The following is a 17,262-nucleotide window of genomic DNA, read 5'->3' as shown; positions in this document are numbered from 1 at the left end:
GCTGACCTTTTGGGCCTTTCCAATTGGGCTTAACTGTGTGGCTTGGAGTGGGACCAAAAAGGACCAATAAGACACTAGCTCCAATGGACTTTGAGCTTTTCTGTCAACTCTTGACAAGTTCAAAGTTACCATTAACTATATTTAATATCACTATATAAATATAGTTGCACTCTAGGCCTTATTTATAAATTATATCCCAAGACTTTATTGTATATGCAACCCCTTCATAAAATATTTGTAGTAACACAAAGTCATGGATGTAGACTGTTACTTTGTAGATTACTACATCTTATCCTTGAGTACCTGGTTTAACCCTTTAAGTTATTCATCATATATTTATGAAATCCAATTTCATAAATATACATATACTCTAGTAACTATTTACTAAAGTAGTTAGGCCTAACATTCTGAATAACAAACTCATTAAACTTATCTCAAGGGAATATTTTGTATCTCCGTTAAGAGGTTATGAATTCCATCTTGAGAATATATGTTCCGTCAACATTAAATATGGTTGCTCAACGTACTGAGGTTTTAACCATAACTCTAAATCTCACTCCTAATATATTAAAGCAACCTACACCTCATGATCAAGTCCATTATTCTCTCAGGATTCAGAGTTCATGCAAATATAAGTCGTGAGTTTATTATTCATTTGACAGTTGTTAGGAGAATAATAAATCTCACACCGGTCCAGTTCAATATGTTTTAACTCTTAAAACATATCAACATATCAACTAGAAATCTCCATTTTCATGATCAAGACAAATCATCTTAGTTAATATGTTATAGTCTTCGCAAATGAAATGTCCAATTTCATCACTGACTACGAACTAAAATTCTGAGTTTACAAAGAACTTATGATTTATATCTTCTATGACTTTTCATATAAATCACATACTATGCATCTCATGGACTATATGATAATGTCTCAATATTCATGTTACCATTATTTTAGATAATAGCAAGACAACTTTATTAAACACAACATTAAGTCATACATAATAACATACATAGCATCATACAATAGGATTTAAGGGCACACATCCTAACAAAAAGTAGGTAGTACAGAATAGATAAAGAATTAACAACTCCCTCTGCTGCTCTTGTAGTGGTTGGTTACATGACTTTTGGTGGCAATGGGATACACTTGCGGTATTCTGCAAGAGCCCACAATGGGAAGATATTTCAACATGCTGCATAAAGTAACATGCAGTTCTTGAAGAAGACTCCAGTGCTTTCCTGCCATAACATGTGATAAGTGGTTAGAAAGTATTATAAGTAAAATTCAAGCTTAACATAGTACTTCATATTGTTTTAATATTACTCTGTCTCTTTTCTATCCGAATTCTAAAATAGAAAGTCAAGCTTCAATTACTTAGGTTTCTGAGAAAACTACTGGAAAGTTTACTAGACAAGGGTAAAATTGTTCTCCATAGTTCAAAAATGAACTGTATTCATGTCAATTTTCATTTTTCTTGTTAGTATATTTTTTACTTTTGTTATTTGAAGCTATGACAAAAAAGAAGATACCTGTTGAGGAAAATCTCCATCTTCCATTTGAGAATTGATTATCAACTTTGCCACGCGGTGAAGCGGTGTCGGGTCTATTTTAGCCTATTACAAGTAAGAAAATATTTATTAGAACTATTCAAGAAAAACATATGATAACACAATATCAATATGTAATGATCCATTTTTGAACATCAGACTAACCTGTCCAGCATGAATAAGACCCATCATTGCCCATGCAGTCTGTACCAAATTTGATCGGTTTCCTCCAAGTGGTACATATTCCTATATAATCAAGCATAAAGATTTCGATATTTTACTTTCTATCAAAGATATTCGTACTATAATAATAATAATAATAACAATAATAATAATAATAATAATAATAATAATAATAATAATAATAATAATAACTGTTAGGTTCTATAAAATTAGGAACTAATGTATTAGAACTTCAATATGTATATGTTGGCAAACCATGATCAAAACGTTTAGTCTAGATTTAAGTTGCTCAAAGTATGTGTTTATGTAAAGTTGGAATCGAGTAATTGCAAGAAATTACTATTCAATTTCTGCAAGGCTCATTCGATCGAAACTCGTGCAGCATGTTTTTCTACAAAATTTTCCAACTCAGCCCAAGCCCATATAACGTGTAGGGTTTTATGTTTTGCCTTAAATATAAAAGGAAAAACCCTAGCCACATTTTGAGATTGTTGTTTATGTTGTATGTGTTAATCTCTAGTGAGATCTAGAGGTGTTTACCTTCATACATACTTAAGGTTATCAAGATTGAGATTGTTGTCAAGAGCTTGGTGATCATTTCAGTTGCTGCATAAAGAGCTTAAAGAAAAATAAGTGGTATACTTCTGGATGCTGTGGATCTGAGAAAGAAGTAGTTTGTGGACTTGGAGCTGTCACGTGATCACAATAGTAAGTTTTCTCACCCGAGGTAGCAATAGAATGTTAGTGGTCTAAGTTGCTATTGTAAAACTTTTATTCTTTCATAGTGGATCTGTTTTACCTTGAGGATAACTAGGTTAAATCCTCCCCAAGTTTTTTACCGGTTTGGTTTTCCTGGGTTATTATATCGTGTGTTATTTACTTTTCCACACTCTTTACATGATATGATTTATTTGTATTAACCTAGACCTAAATAATTTATCTAAGTAATCTCTTGGCTAAATAATTAGGTTAATCAACTGGTGTTTTAAGGGGTCTAAAAAATTTACAATAATAATAATAATGGAAGTGTTTGCATTTAATTTTGTAAAATTTTTGTTGTGCCACCTCATCAGCGACATTTTACCATTTTTCTTTTATTTATTTATCAATATTTCTTCTTTTTTTGAAAAAAATATATTAAATATAAAAAATATTAAAATATTAACTTTACAAATCCAATCATTTCATTTTGAAAAATATTAGTTACCAATTTACAATTCGAAGCATAAGCAACTTAAACAATCCATTTATCTATGTAGAATTCACCATCACGCTTAAGTGCTTCATCACAACTCTGTCCTTTTATTTAAGATATTTTTAAAAATGTAAATTTATATATCTATTTTTTAAGCTATAAATTCATATATTTTACTTAATAATATATTGCACAAGACACATTTAGATTCCTATAACACGTCTTTAATATAAAAAAACAAAATAGATAAAAGGTAGGAAAAAAAAAGATGTGAAGAAGTAAATCCCACGTGTAGAGTAGATGACTCTTGGACAAAAGAAAATAGTAAAAATCCCATATGTGTGTCAAGTAAAGTTGGGGACACATAAAGTCTCACAAATTTTGCCACAGCTCGCCACGTGGTGAGTTGTGAATAGTAAAGATCAAATGGTAAGTTCACATCTCTATGACTCACAACTTACCACATAGCGAGTTATGACAAAAGTTGTGGTAGTTTATGTGTCCCTAGCATTACTCGCGTGTGTTTGACATTTTTGAACAAAAACTTAAAAGTAGATACAGGGAAGGTAGAAAACCTTTGGAGAAAACAAAGAGACAATGTGCTGGTCGAGAATTCGTAGCAGAAGACAGAAAAAAATAATTGAGGAGGATCACAACGAGGTGGTGGAGAAATCGAAGCCAAAGAAGAAGAAGAAAATAAAGGAGAATTTCTGCTATTCAAGCATCAAACATCAACCATTACAGTATGATAGTGCAGACAAGAAGAAGCACAAGGATTCAGATAAAAAATTTTGGGTTGATTTGATGAAGGGAGGCAAAGTTGCATTCGAATATCTAACTTGACGCATATAACCCCTACATGGTTCCGTCCTTTCTTCTAGCATTTATCCATGATCAATGGACAAACGTACATAGGATTTCCTAGTGTAAGTTATAATATATACCTTAGGTTTTATTGTAAAAAACAACTATGAATAGTAAAGTAGTAATCACAAAAAGGCTTTCAGCTGTGAATTTATGTTCCGACAAATGATATCAGAGTCAAGGTCATGTGTTCGAGTCACGAAAGTGTCATTATGAGGGAGGGATTGTTGGGGGGACTACAATTTGACTCCCTACAACTACTCTAAAAACAGGCCCATGTGGCATGATGTCGAATGCCATAAAAGATTTGATTGTATCTTTTTCATCACCAATTGGTTTTGAGGTGAAACGCCACAGCTCACGGTCTGCCACAGGCTAAAGTGTGAACCATGATAATTCCTTTCATGCTTTTGATATCTTTCATTCTACATGTATTTATTATTCATTTTTTTTTAGTTTCATATTTATAATTTGACATATATAATGAAAGATATTAATTATTAAAAGATGAAAAATAAAAAAGGCTTACAACATAATCCATTTTGAAACATTACCTTGTTTGGGCATGAAAGATAGCTCTCTCCCCAACCACCATTATCTTTTTGTGTTCTGAGTAGGAAGTCAACTGCTTTGCACACAGTAGGACAATTGTGGTAAGTCTCACCAACTGCAGCCAATCCACCTAGTGCAAACCATGTACCATAGATAAAACAAATTCCCCAACTTCCATACCTGTGGCAAAGATTCATCATGTAATTAATTTGTAATAATTCAAACATATCTAGTGAATTAGTAGACGAACATACCATGAACCGGTTCATCAGGCAGTTGTGTGTTTTCAATGTAGCTAATACCATTTCGAATGGAACTATCAATCTCTTCCATCCTATACCCTGGGTGCAACTTCTTAAACAAAACCAAAGCTTGGATTGTTGATGCAGTGCACTCAACATACTCAACAACAATATCCTCCAAGAATTCTATGGGATTAAGTAACTGAGAGAGGAAAAAAGAAAAGTAGAGAAAGTAAAACTTCCACAAATATATATTACAACAAAAACCTAGGCTTATTGCCAAAATTTCTAGGTTAGCTATGGATCCATAATAGGATAGGCAACATCGCCACATATATTCTCTTCTACCATTCTATTCTTCATACTTTCTACTATTTTTTTTTAATTGACATATTGAGTTTTACTACTTCTATTTGTTAGTTTAGCGTTGGAAAATTTATGACAATATGATGACTATTTCAGTAGTCTCTGAAATCTCGACTACATCTTGACTGATCGACATATGCCTGTTGATCGAATTCGATTGGATGAGTATTCAATTAGGAATTTTGATTCTCTTGAAGGCCCATTAAGTTGTACCATTTAATTCTAAATGGTAAAAACTTTCTTGGGGTAGGTGATACCCTTGGTGTGTGTGTGTGTGTGTTTTTTTTTTTTTTTTTTTTATTTGGATTTATCCATAGGTTTTTCATTAACGAGAAATCCATTAATTATCATAATTGGTTAATCTAATAAGTTGGGTTAAGTTTGTTACAAAAATGCTACCCTTTTTGTTCTTCCAACTTCAATCAATCTACTTTTTTTCATTGGTCCATTAATCACTTTTTTTTTTTTTTAATATTACCAGACCACGTTTAGTGACTCTCTTACATCCTTCACCAATAGGTCCGCTCTACTGATGAAAAGCTATTAAGTGTCAATTTATTGACATAGATAATTTAAAAGTATTTCCAAAAGAATATTTGAACATGATCCCAATACGTTAAGGTACGGACATCTAACCAATCCTCGGCTCTTGCAGGCTCCCAGGATGGCACCACCATTTTTACTCTGCATGAATGAACATAGTGAAATACTAAGGAAAGAAACAAGCCACCCAAAAAAAAAAACAAAACAAAAGACAAATGTTATACAAAGTTTCTTCAGAGTGAGTTTCACAATGCTATGAGTGTAAATTATTTTTTATAACAGAAGCAAATAGTGAAAGCTAAAGACAATTTTGGATAAGAAGCTTTAAGAAAAACAAATCCCTCAAGATTTGGATAAGTGATTTCTTGTTGTTGACACTTTTGCGTCAAGAATAACTAAACGCAACTTAAATTACCTATTCGTGACTGTACAAGCAAAACAAGTATTCATAATAATACAATGATAGGGAAAGTTAATCCTCACGGACCTCACCTGTAAGGAAAGTAGAATATTTACAGAATCAAACAACCTCTCAAGTTCCATTTCTTCACCAACAACCTCTGATGTCATTGTTGAGAAAAGCAAGCAGCACTGTGAAGCAAATAAAAATTCGATGACAAAAAAAGTGATTATGGACTAGGAGTAATAGTAGATTTCAATCAAGCACTATATGGAGCTAGTTACCTTCAAACTGTGTGCAGTGCAATCAGAAACTTGTAATCCATGATCTTGATCAGAAAAAGTCCAAGATCCTTTTGAAATGTGATGATACATTCTTTTAAAGTCTCCAGAAAGATTGTCCCTAACCTTTACAATGTTTAAGGGGAATATGATAACTCTGAATCAATACTGGATAATGACATTTTTAAGAATCTAAAATCAAACCTGAGATTTTTTTATGAAGTCATGCCCTCTCGCCAATACTGGCACTACAACAAATCAGACTTTTTTCAAGGGTCAAAACCCCTAAAAAAAGTATTAAAAAACCTTGAAAGAAGTTATTTTAAGAGTCCAACTGACCCTTGATAACCTTTGAAACATATACCGTCGAAAAGGAAATTTTGAGAGCTTTCGTGACCCTCAAAACAAGTGCTCTAATATTATTTTGAGGGTCAAGAGACCCTTAAATAACCTTTTACCAAGGTTTAAAAGATTTATATTTACAACCCTTGATAAATAAAGTTATTTAAGGGGTCTCTTGACCCTCAAAATAAGATTTTATTTTATTTAAAAAAAAAAAAACCACAATCATGCACTATATATATATATATTCATGTTGAAACTACCAGATTGAAGAAGCATGTTAGTGCAAATAGATATCAAAAGAAAAATGTCACCCAATTGCAACTATTAGGAACCAAAGCTTAAATATCAAATTGAAGTTACAAAATTTTGAAAAATACATTTTTTTTTCAATCCACTTCAATAATTTCAGCATTTCTCAACAATAAGATGTGGTTACTAACACATCTTGTCCTACAATAATTAACACCAACACCCAATCAGGTAACTGAAGAACTAATTTGGAACATAAACTAAGCTGACATATCACTTGTAGCAGATTCAGTAGCTGGGTCTTTTTGGCTTCAATTGCACGTCTTCGCAATGTGGACTCCATTTCAGGTTCAAATCCTCCATCCACATCAGGAACTGTTGATGACATCCATCTTTCAGCAGAGCAATTTGAAGAGAATGGCATATTTGAACAAGCACCATTCCTATATGTCTAGTAGCATACAAATTTATTATTTTCTTCCCCTTCCCTTCTTGGTTGGCTGTGCATCTATTTGTTCCTTCCCAGTAACTTCTACTACATCCACTGCACAATGAGAAAGCAGAACAGGTTTTAGTTAGTACAACTTGCGATCACAAACCATAATCAAAATCAATGATAAAATATACAAAATAAAATAAAGTACTTGGTGATCTTAAGCTCTAAGGATAATGGATCAATCCCTATACTAGGATTCTTATCCATCACCTTAAGACTAACAAACAGTGAGCTTTAAGCTTATTCTCAACTAACCAGCTCTATGAAAGAGTCATCCATTCATTTTTTTATTTGTTAATCATGAAACCAAAATGATGCCGGGGATACTCACCCCTTTGTGTCAATCTCAACAATATTCATTTTCTGCAATTGCTGAAGTATGTGACGAGCAATAGCACCACTGCTTTTACAGAAATGAGGTGGACGACTGCCATTCCTCTTGCTTCCTCCATAGATCCTTCTGAAGGCACCAACACCAAGACCCCCCCTCAAGTAGATCTTCCTTGCCATGGAAGCTGCAGTTAAAATTTGGTTAAGAAGATGCAACCACAATACACAGTTATACTATAAATGGGAGGGGGGGGGGGGGGGGGGACAGAGAGAAGAAGTGAAGGAGGAAGACACACCAGCTCTAATGTAGTACCAATCAGGGTCATATGGAGCAAGCTCCTTAAATGTTGCAGTCTTGACAAGATCAGTCCATTCAGGGAGTTCGACCTATAATTAACCAAGGAGATGGAGAATGGAAACATAAGAATACCAACGCCACCACCTACTAATATGCAAAAAAAATCCAGAGCCTAGCCATGATTGATAAGTCAAATAACAGGCTTCAGCATATAACCAAGGCATGAGGCAGCAAAAGGGCACTAGCCCAATTCCAGTGAGGTTCCAAAATCTAGATATAGTTATTATACATACAGAACTTAAATCATATGTATTTAATGTATTGAAATACTATAATCAAGTGTTTTTGACATGTGTTGCATGAAGAAATTAGGTTTATTAATTTCTATCAAAATAGGCTTAACACAGTTTAGACTCTATTAATTATTCTAGCAATAGGTTTTGCAACAAGTTTCTATAAATTAATTGATCTGACAACAAGTTTCACAACAAGCTTCTGTTAATCAACTAGTTTAACAATAGGAAATAAGCATAGCAGCTTGGCTCAAAATTGTTGCTTGTATCCTAGTCCAGGAACAGATCAGCAAATGACATGAAACAGCAAGTAGACCAATAACCTAAAAAAGTGTTAGTCCACTGTTTTTTACAATTTAAACTGCATTTCCATACCATGAAAAACCAAAAAACATCAACATTATTCATCATTTTATTGCCTCAAAAGTGAATCAAAGTTCCAAAATGCCATCTTTGAATCAAATCCAAAAATGGGTACTTGGGTTTCCTTGAAATAACACATTTTTAAATTTTTTCTTTTTCAATTTTAACAATCACATAAAAACTAATGTCATTGCCCAAAACATAACCATATTCTCAGAACACCAAAAAAGAAAAAACCCACCCATTCAACTCAAATCATTAACAACATTATTCCTTGAAAATTACACACATGAAAAAAAAAAAAAAAAAAAACCACATATAAGTGTTAAGTTTCAGGTTCATAGAAAAATAAGTGTTTATGAATATGGAGAGAGTGAGAGATGTATATACATGGCCAGAGCGTTTGAGGTGAGCGGCATAGGCCTTGACGAACTCGTGGGGGGACACGTCTTTCACGTTTCTCGCAGTCTCCATTTTCTGCTGCTTCTGGGTCTTGCTGCTGCTGCTGCTGCGGCGTGCCTCCTACAACTCTGCAAGATGTGAGCGTTTGAGAAAATGATCTCATAAAACGTGCTAAATCCATATCTTGACTTCCTAGTATTCTATACCAAAAAACCTGCTTAGCCCCAAAATGATCTCATAAAACGTTAGCTTGAATAAATAAAAAATGGAAGTTACAAAGATATTCCATTCATGTGATCACACAACAATCAATATTTACTTACATTTGACAAAATTCAGTAAAACAGCACTAGACCTTTAGCTAAAAATAAACGAAAACATAATGAAGATTCCACAACAAGTTTCATTAGATGAGGGTTTTTGTTTTCTTATTTTCTTGCTTTCCCACCCAAACATTCTCCATCATCTTCCCAAAAGGGGAAATTACATCGAATATAACACACACACAAAGACGAGTAAAAGGTGGAAGGCTGTGGCTAGTCCCAAGGAGAGGTGGGGGGGAGTACAAGTGTAAACCCTTTTTTTTTATTGGTAGGTGGGGGGAGTCCCAAGGAATGGTGTGACATTATCACGTCAATGTGAAATTTGTTCATGTGTAAAGAATACAACAAAAGTCGTACACCCACCATATGACTTGGTAAAAGGTTGTGGTCCAAGCAGGTCCAAGATAAGCAAAGCATTCAAGTGGCTATTGGGAAATGACAATTTGCTTGCCCCCATCAGCTTGTAACAAAATCTCATAAAAAGAAAACCAAGTTGCACATGTATCATGTATGATTTTACTGAATTACGAGTCATTTTGCTTTCCTGTATATCTAGCTTTGTCGTAATTACCAAAAATTCCACCAAATCAAACCTTATTACATTCAAAAGTCAAATTTTCCATAATAATTATACTGGCCATGCCTGCCCAAATCTGAATTGAAGCAGACAGAGAGCTCCACAAATCTAAAAAGCTTGATTTCAATGTGATATTTGGACTAGCAAGAAGAGCTTAATTTAGTTTGTTAATTAATTTGGAGGCAGCAATTACCCGGGATTTTAGTTTTTTAGTTTATTTCAAGGGTTTTGATGACCATTGCAATAAAATTAGTCAAAGTATACTTAGCGTGCCAGTTTGTTAGCGTTTGTTTCAACCATTTTTAGTGAACCCTTGGAAAAAGTGGGTTGAAACAAGTCATGTTTCTTGCAAGAAGAGCTTGAATAGTGAAGCTAGTAACCCACAATTGACTACCAAAACTCTGCATACAAATGGCGTAAATCGTAGTCAGCAATTCCTTTATTTCTTGCAATGTCCTTCAACACATAAGTCCAAATATATATGTGTATACTGGTTACATAGCTAGCTCTATAAAGAATTATTTTTATTTTTTATTATTATTTTTTTTAAAGTAATATCATCATTAATAGCTCAGTATAAACTCAAATATAGATCTACAAAAGATAGGTAATAGTTCCACAATTTTTTTGCAAAACATGCGTACTAACATGCATCTTGATTCCATCTTCAACAATCCATATGAATTCTTTCACCCTAGCGAGGTGTTTCTTGAAATAATCCCCATTCAGATCTTCAACCCAACAAGCAAGCATAAATATCGCCTGTTAAGTGCAAGTGGCATTAGGAGTAATTTTGTATTGACTAAATTAGCCATGTCTACTACTTTTCTTGAATATGATATCACATTACCTTTTCCACAACTCCAATGGTAATGTATCGACTGATCTCGTCTTCATAATGAATGTGTTTCATTGTTACTTGAAGAGCTTTCTCTCTGACTAACTTATTGAAGGGACAACGAGTAAGAAGAGGCTCAGTCAATATGTATAGACTATCCCATAGCATATCTTGTATCCAAGGATGGGGATAGTAGAGATCCTCCTGTAGTTATAGATTTGCAAAATCAATGCATATGGGGAAAATTTGAAAATCCTATATGCCAATCCACAAGCACTTAGCACCGTCGGGTCACTAAGGCCTACTTTTGAATTCAAACATGAGCTTTATTTGCTCAAATTGAATTTATGGATTTACCTCAGTTAGATTTATTAATCATGAGCAAAAAATTAAGGAAAACTTACCTTTGCACATAGATGATGCATTTTCCTCCAATTAATTTCATTATAAGGTTGAGTGTAGAGTTCCTCCCTTAATTGAAGAATAAGAGGTGTGATTGGCCCTACAAATCTTTTCCGATATAAGTATGAAAAAGGCATGTACACCAACCAACAGTAGATCCACATTTTGGCTGCATTTTAGGCACCAAACAATTGACAAGCTATAAGTACTATATATTTATTCAATGTAGTTAGTTTTATTGTATGAGAAAAGTAAAACCTCTATAGTGACAAAGGCATGCTAACCTTGTTTCAACCTTGCATTAATTTATTTCTTAAGCATTACATTATGCAATAAAGATAAAAAATACAGCAGAATTCTTAGGATGTTTAATGAATAAGTAATTAGATATTGTATATACCTTGATGCTAGGGAAGAAATGAAGGAAGGAGCCAAAATTCTGTGGGCACTGGGTTGCATCCAATCCATTCAAACACACCCAGTATATGCAATGTGATTAGATTCTAATTTACAATGCCAATTATTTTTAGTATATAACTCCAATGTGATGTATCTTGGTAAAGAAATTGTCATACCGAAAGCCAGGACTTTCCCCAAGAAGGTATGTGTGTTACACTACCATGATCAAGGATCCACTTTTGTGCTCTTGCACAAGCATTGTTCTTACCACCATCAGGTCCTTCCCCAAGTATACGCATACAAATGTAGTTGAGAGCTGTGCAAAACATGATGCTATGGCCTTCTATGTGAAATCCCCATCCACCATCTTCATTCTAAAATATAATAAATTTATAGCATAATTGATAGACATGAAGTTTGAACTAGAAATAAAGAAAGTAATAAATCTATATAATATCTAAAAGCTAAAGATTAACATTTATTATTGTTATGTTTCTTTGAATCACATCAATGTAGCATTTTGGTCCATTTCAACCCATTCATTCCACTTTGGTTAATTTGGTTCACTTCAATCTATTTGGCCCATTTTGGTTCACTTCAATCCATTCTATCCATTTGAATCCATTTGGTCCATTTCAGTCTAACTCAGTCCAATTCAATCCATTTCGGTCTCCTTTGATCCATTTTAGTGCACTTTGGTCTATTCAGTCCATTTGGACTAATTGAACCTTAAATTAATTCTTTTTGTAGTTGACATTTTCAGTTTTGGGCTCAAAATTATTTTTTTCTCTTAATTTTTGAGACAAAAAGTATGAAATTTTATTCTATTTTGGTCAATCTCTTTAGTTTTGGGCTAAAAAGTACAAACAAAATAGGCACTAGAAATTAGATATATGGACCCTAAAAAAGCAATAACAATGATAACTATTTAAAAGATTTCCTTAAAATTCTAGTTTCAATAATATATGCATTATACTTATATTTGAAAAAAAAAAAAAAAAGACTACAATTCTAAACCTATATAATAATTTAAAATTAATGTAACATGTTACATGTGTTCCATGGAATTGATGTGAACATTTAAAAAAAAAATTCTTGATATGGTTAAATTAGTCAACCGATTATGATATATTTTTATAAAAGTCGTTTTAATAACATCTTCTTCTTTTATATAAAAAATATTCTAATTTTTTAATTTAGATCTTTTTATTAAATCAAAATTTTCATATATATATATATATATATATATTTATTTATTGTTGTTGAATACAAAATACATTATATATTCCATTACATAAAACTTATAAAAATATTTAATACTAATACATGCATTATTTTAACCTACTAATTTTACATTATATTTTAACCTACTAATACATGTATCCTCACATGAGGGTGAGGATACATGCATCCGAAACACCTTATACCACCTCCTAATAGAGCTAGAAGTTGGACTTAACGAAGTTAAGGAAAAACCGACATGTTGGCCCGGCGATTCTCATGATGGCTTGAGTGGATCTAGAGGCTTCACTTGCGTTGGTGATCGAAGCAACAACCCTTTAGTGGTGGATGTTTTCCTAGCAATGTTAGGATTTCTTTTTAGCATCTAAATAAATTGTAGACCGCAAGGCCATCAATATTATTCGCATTAATAAAATTCCTAGTTTTTTTTTTTTTTTCCTTTGATGGATTCTAAACCTATTACATTATGGAATCAAAGAACCCCTCATGAATTCAGATACAAATCCAGGATTTTAAGCTAGCAAAGGCCGACGTATAAAAGGAAAAAAAAAAAAAAAAAAAAAAACTCCAAATAGACATCCATATAGTATTAAAAATCATAAATACTTAAAATCATTGTTTCTAAATACATTAAGATGCAATCATTTACCAACAAAGACAAAAAAAATAAAAAACAAAATAAGAAAATAATTTTTTTTTAATACTAGGCTGGTTAGGATTTTTTTTTTTTTTAGAGCATTCACAGTGGTGCTACTAAAAATTTTAGCTTTTAACACCTCAAAAATAATTTATCTATTTTACCACCTTACTTTACAATACACCCAATATCAAATGTTTTATTTTTATCACTTCATTTAAAATAATATAAACATCTCATTTAAAAAAAAATAAAGGAATAGAAAGAATTTGAGTTTTTTAATTGAAGGAAGAGATTTTTAATAAAATATTGTATTTTATTTTTAACAATTTGCTACAGTCAACTACTATTTATACTAGTTTACTGTAACTGTAAAAATTTTAGCTTTAACTTTTCCAATAACACTTGATTTTTTGGTTCTTTGGTGGTAAATAGTTTTTTTTTTTTTTTTTTTGCTAAAATACAATCATCATTGAGAATATTTTTATTGTTTTTGTTAAGTTTTTAGGATGGATAATTACTATTTGAGTGGGGCTAGCTAAACATATTGAGTAGAAAGGGGGCTCAAGGTTTTGGAAGGGAGACTCAACGACAAAAATCAAATATATAATAACTAATAAAAAACATTTGGACCCAAGGGAGGCTTGGCCCCCTTGGGCCCCCACTTGGGTCCATCCTGCATGAATTTGAAGTTATCTTTTAGAAGCAAACATATTTTGTTTCTTGTAGGAATTCTGTAATGACTTGTGGTGGTGTTGGGGTGGTGCAACTGTGCAAGGTTGTGGTGGGGAATGGGTGGTGTTGTGGGTTGGCTTTTGTGTGAGAAACAAGAATATAGGAAGTTTCTAAGATAGCATATATATATATATATTATTGCAGTGAATGATAAAATAAATAATGGGATGTAAGTGTGTCGTTATAGTGGTAATATAAAAAAGATAAAGTGACTTTTGGTGATGCAAAATGCATTTTTTTACCAAAATTTTCTGTTTTGGCTGTTGGGTTTTGAAATGAAATGCTCTAATGCCATATTGGAGGATTTAAGGACTAACTGATGGGATCTAATGAGCAAGGGTACAAAGCCAGCGTTAAGGATTGAGTCTAGGGTACAAGAGCGCTAAACCCATTAGGATGTTGAAACATAACAGCTATGTGAGATGACTCTGCATTTCAGCAGGTACAATGCACAAGTCGGTTCCCAAAGCCAATACGGAAGAAATCATGGGCATACATCCTTCATTATTAGAGGACCATAATTCTTTTTTTTTTTTTCTAAGTTGGAGGACAATAATTCATATCTAGTCCAATCCGAGAGCTTGTTTGTTTTTGTGTATATTATTGACTTTAAAAGTTAGGTGGGAATTTGATTGATATCCTCTGTTTAGCTCATAATATGATTAAATGAAAATTAAAGTTACAAGCCATGCTCTATCCAACGTCATTTTCACCTCCACAAACGATATCTTCTTCCTTATTTTTTAACTATTATCTTATTCTATTATCCACTTTCTAATGAGACAAAAGGTTTAGTATTAGTTAGTTAAGTTACTTTTAAAATAAAAACTGAATGAGTGGAGAGAGAGAGAGAACAAAAAGGTTTAAATTAAATAATAACTATGATGAGTCAGTTTTATAATGTGTCAATTTAATTAATTTAGTGAATCACATTTTTTTGTTATATATAAAATGGATGGACAAATAAAAATAAAATAAAATAAGGTTATGAGTTCACTTTTTAAAGATGTAATCTTTATTAATTTAATTGATTACTTAATTTTTTTGAATAATAATTGAAGAAAATTACTTCTTATGTGTTACTGATAAAATTAGTTTTTATATAATAAGGGAAAAGTTTTAAATTTCTACGAACTACTTTTTCCACCTTCTAATTTTTCTATTCAGCTGAACAAAAAGAAATTTGTATTTACCACTCATAGAACCCTCCAAACTAAGAAGTAAATATGTACTTGGGTCTCAAGTCTCAAATTCTTTTTAGCGATACGTTGAATCCTTTTCTCTTATTGTTTGGAGGGTGGGCAATGTCTTTACCTTCTTCTTCTTCTTTTTTTGTCTCAATGGGCATTTTTTGTAAGCTGAACTGTACCAATTTCCATCTCAAATTTTTCTTTTACTATTTTGTAGACTTTGAATTGAAATAAAATTTGGCTTTGTTCTTTTGTTTCTCCCTTTTTCATGTTGAGCAATAAAGTATTTATTGAGTAATATATATATATATATATATATATTTTTTTTTTTTTTCCTTTTCTTTTTCTTTTTCTTTTTCGCTCACCAAAGGGCTTTCTATTCTTAGGTGCACCCAGCTTATACAAGGAGGGCAGATTGATTGTGTTGTGCACAGACCTACAACATATTAACATAAGACAAATACATATCCTTTCCTTTTGAGTTATTTTCTGTTACATCTTACATGTAGATGTAGACAAATAATTTTCATCATATCATTTTTCTAACTTTTTTTTACCTTACTAATTGTAAGTGAACTACTTGCTTAAACATTATACATGGTGTATGTTTATTGTTAATAATGCTTTTCATGAGATACAAAAATCGATTGAAATTGAGTTTGAACTCAAACGGTTTAAGCAACTAATAATCACTTCTTGCTTTTCTCGAGTTTGTCTTTATAGAACTTCTTTAGAGGGTTGTAAACAATGAATGTACCAAAATGACTTGAAGATAAAATAAAAAACTTTAGTTGTAAACTTATTGTACAGGATGAAAATGGTGTTAGACTCATGGTTCATTTTATTTGTAGAGATTGGTTAGGTAGCCAATAGTTTGACTTTGCTCGAGGAGCAACTAGTTTTTCATCATTCATCATATTCTATTGTTCATCTCATTATTCTTGTTTTGGTTATCTATTGGGGCACTCATTACACGGTTGGTGGCATGTTGGTTGATATGCTTGGGATATGATTTTGGTCATTTTAGGATGCGTTTAAGCCTTTTAAGCTAACCCTTTTACAGATGTAATCATTAGAAACCATGTTGAGCCTAAAATTGAGCCTTTTTCTTTGGTTGAGCCACTTTCTCATACCTACTCCTTGTGGAGTTGAGCCACTTATATAATTTCCCTTCACCAAATTATTTTTAAAGTATGCTAGGGATGATTTATTATGGTTTGGAAAAAATGGTTTGCAAAGAATAGTTCTGTTATTATTCTTATGGTGGAATTTGGTTGAAATTTTACATTATTGGGTCCTTGTACAAAGTTGTTTATTGAAAGAAGAAGGAAAAAAAAAAGTGAAAATTGAAGAAGAAATTGAAAAAGAAAAAAAAAATTAACAAAAAAGAAAAGAAAAAGAAGAATGAAAAGGGAATGCAATTGTTAGAAGGTAATTCTTGTGAACCATTGTTACAAAGACCTCTAGCTTGTTTTTGAAATTATTTGTGCATCCTTTCCTTTCTTTGTTTCACCCATTCACCTTTGGCCCCATTACAACCAAGATTGAATGACCAATTGATCCTAGGTGGGTTTGTGGTAAGAATGGTGGAGTTCCCAATAGATGACATCTTTCATGAGATTTTTGTGTTATTTCATTGTTCATCTTTCTTAAAAAATAAAATAAAATAAAAAAACTTCATCCAAAGCTTGGAGAGAATTCTTTGGACAAATAATTATTCTGGTGAGGTTTGGAGCAAATAAATTTTGGTGTGTGCTCTCATTTATATGTGTTCTAGGTTAGTTGTTAAGATGGTCTTTGGCTCAGCACATCCATTTTTGATGTTTTGTTGATTTTTGAACTTGAATAACATCTTATGATCTTTAGTGAATGACTTGTTCAAGTGTTTGATAATCTAGCCTCATCACATGTATCTTTTGAGAAACTACATTTGTGGGTAGCATGTTGTAAACCCTCACAAGACACA

General features: G+C 32.3%; 1 protein-coding gene and 1 pseudogene across 1 annotated transcript; both read right to left on the bottom strand.

Moving 5' to 3' along the window:
* Positions 1-993: 993 nt before the first annotated feature.
* LOC142635910 (beta-amyrin synthase-like) lies at positions 994-11,860 on the bottom strand (annotated as a pseudogene).
* On the bottom strand, positions 7,580-9,098 carry LOC142634232 (small ribosomal subunit protein eS19x-like). The gene is made up of 3 exons (XM_075808522.1): positions 8,942-9,098; positions 7,894-7,984; positions 7,580-7,782 (listed from the first exon to the last, which is right to left on the bottom strand). Exons 1-3 carry the CDS (start codon positions 9,023-9,025, stop codon positions 7,595-7,597), a joined length of 363 nt encoding a protein of 120 aa, XP_075664637.1. The 5' UTR covers positions 9,026-9,098; the 3' UTR covers positions 7,580-7,594.
* Positions 11,861-17,262: the final 5,402 nt, after the last annotated feature.

The sequence above is a fragment of the Castanea sativa genome, chromosome 5 (assembly GCF_040712315.1).
Source record: "Castanea sativa cultivar Marrone di Chiusa Pesio chromosome 5, ASM4071231v1".
NCBI classification, from domain to species: Eukaryota; Viridiplantae; Streptophyta; class Magnoliopsida; order Fagales; family Fagaceae; genus Castanea; species Castanea sativa.
This window is presented reverse-complemented; position numbering and strand designations above follow the sequence as displayed.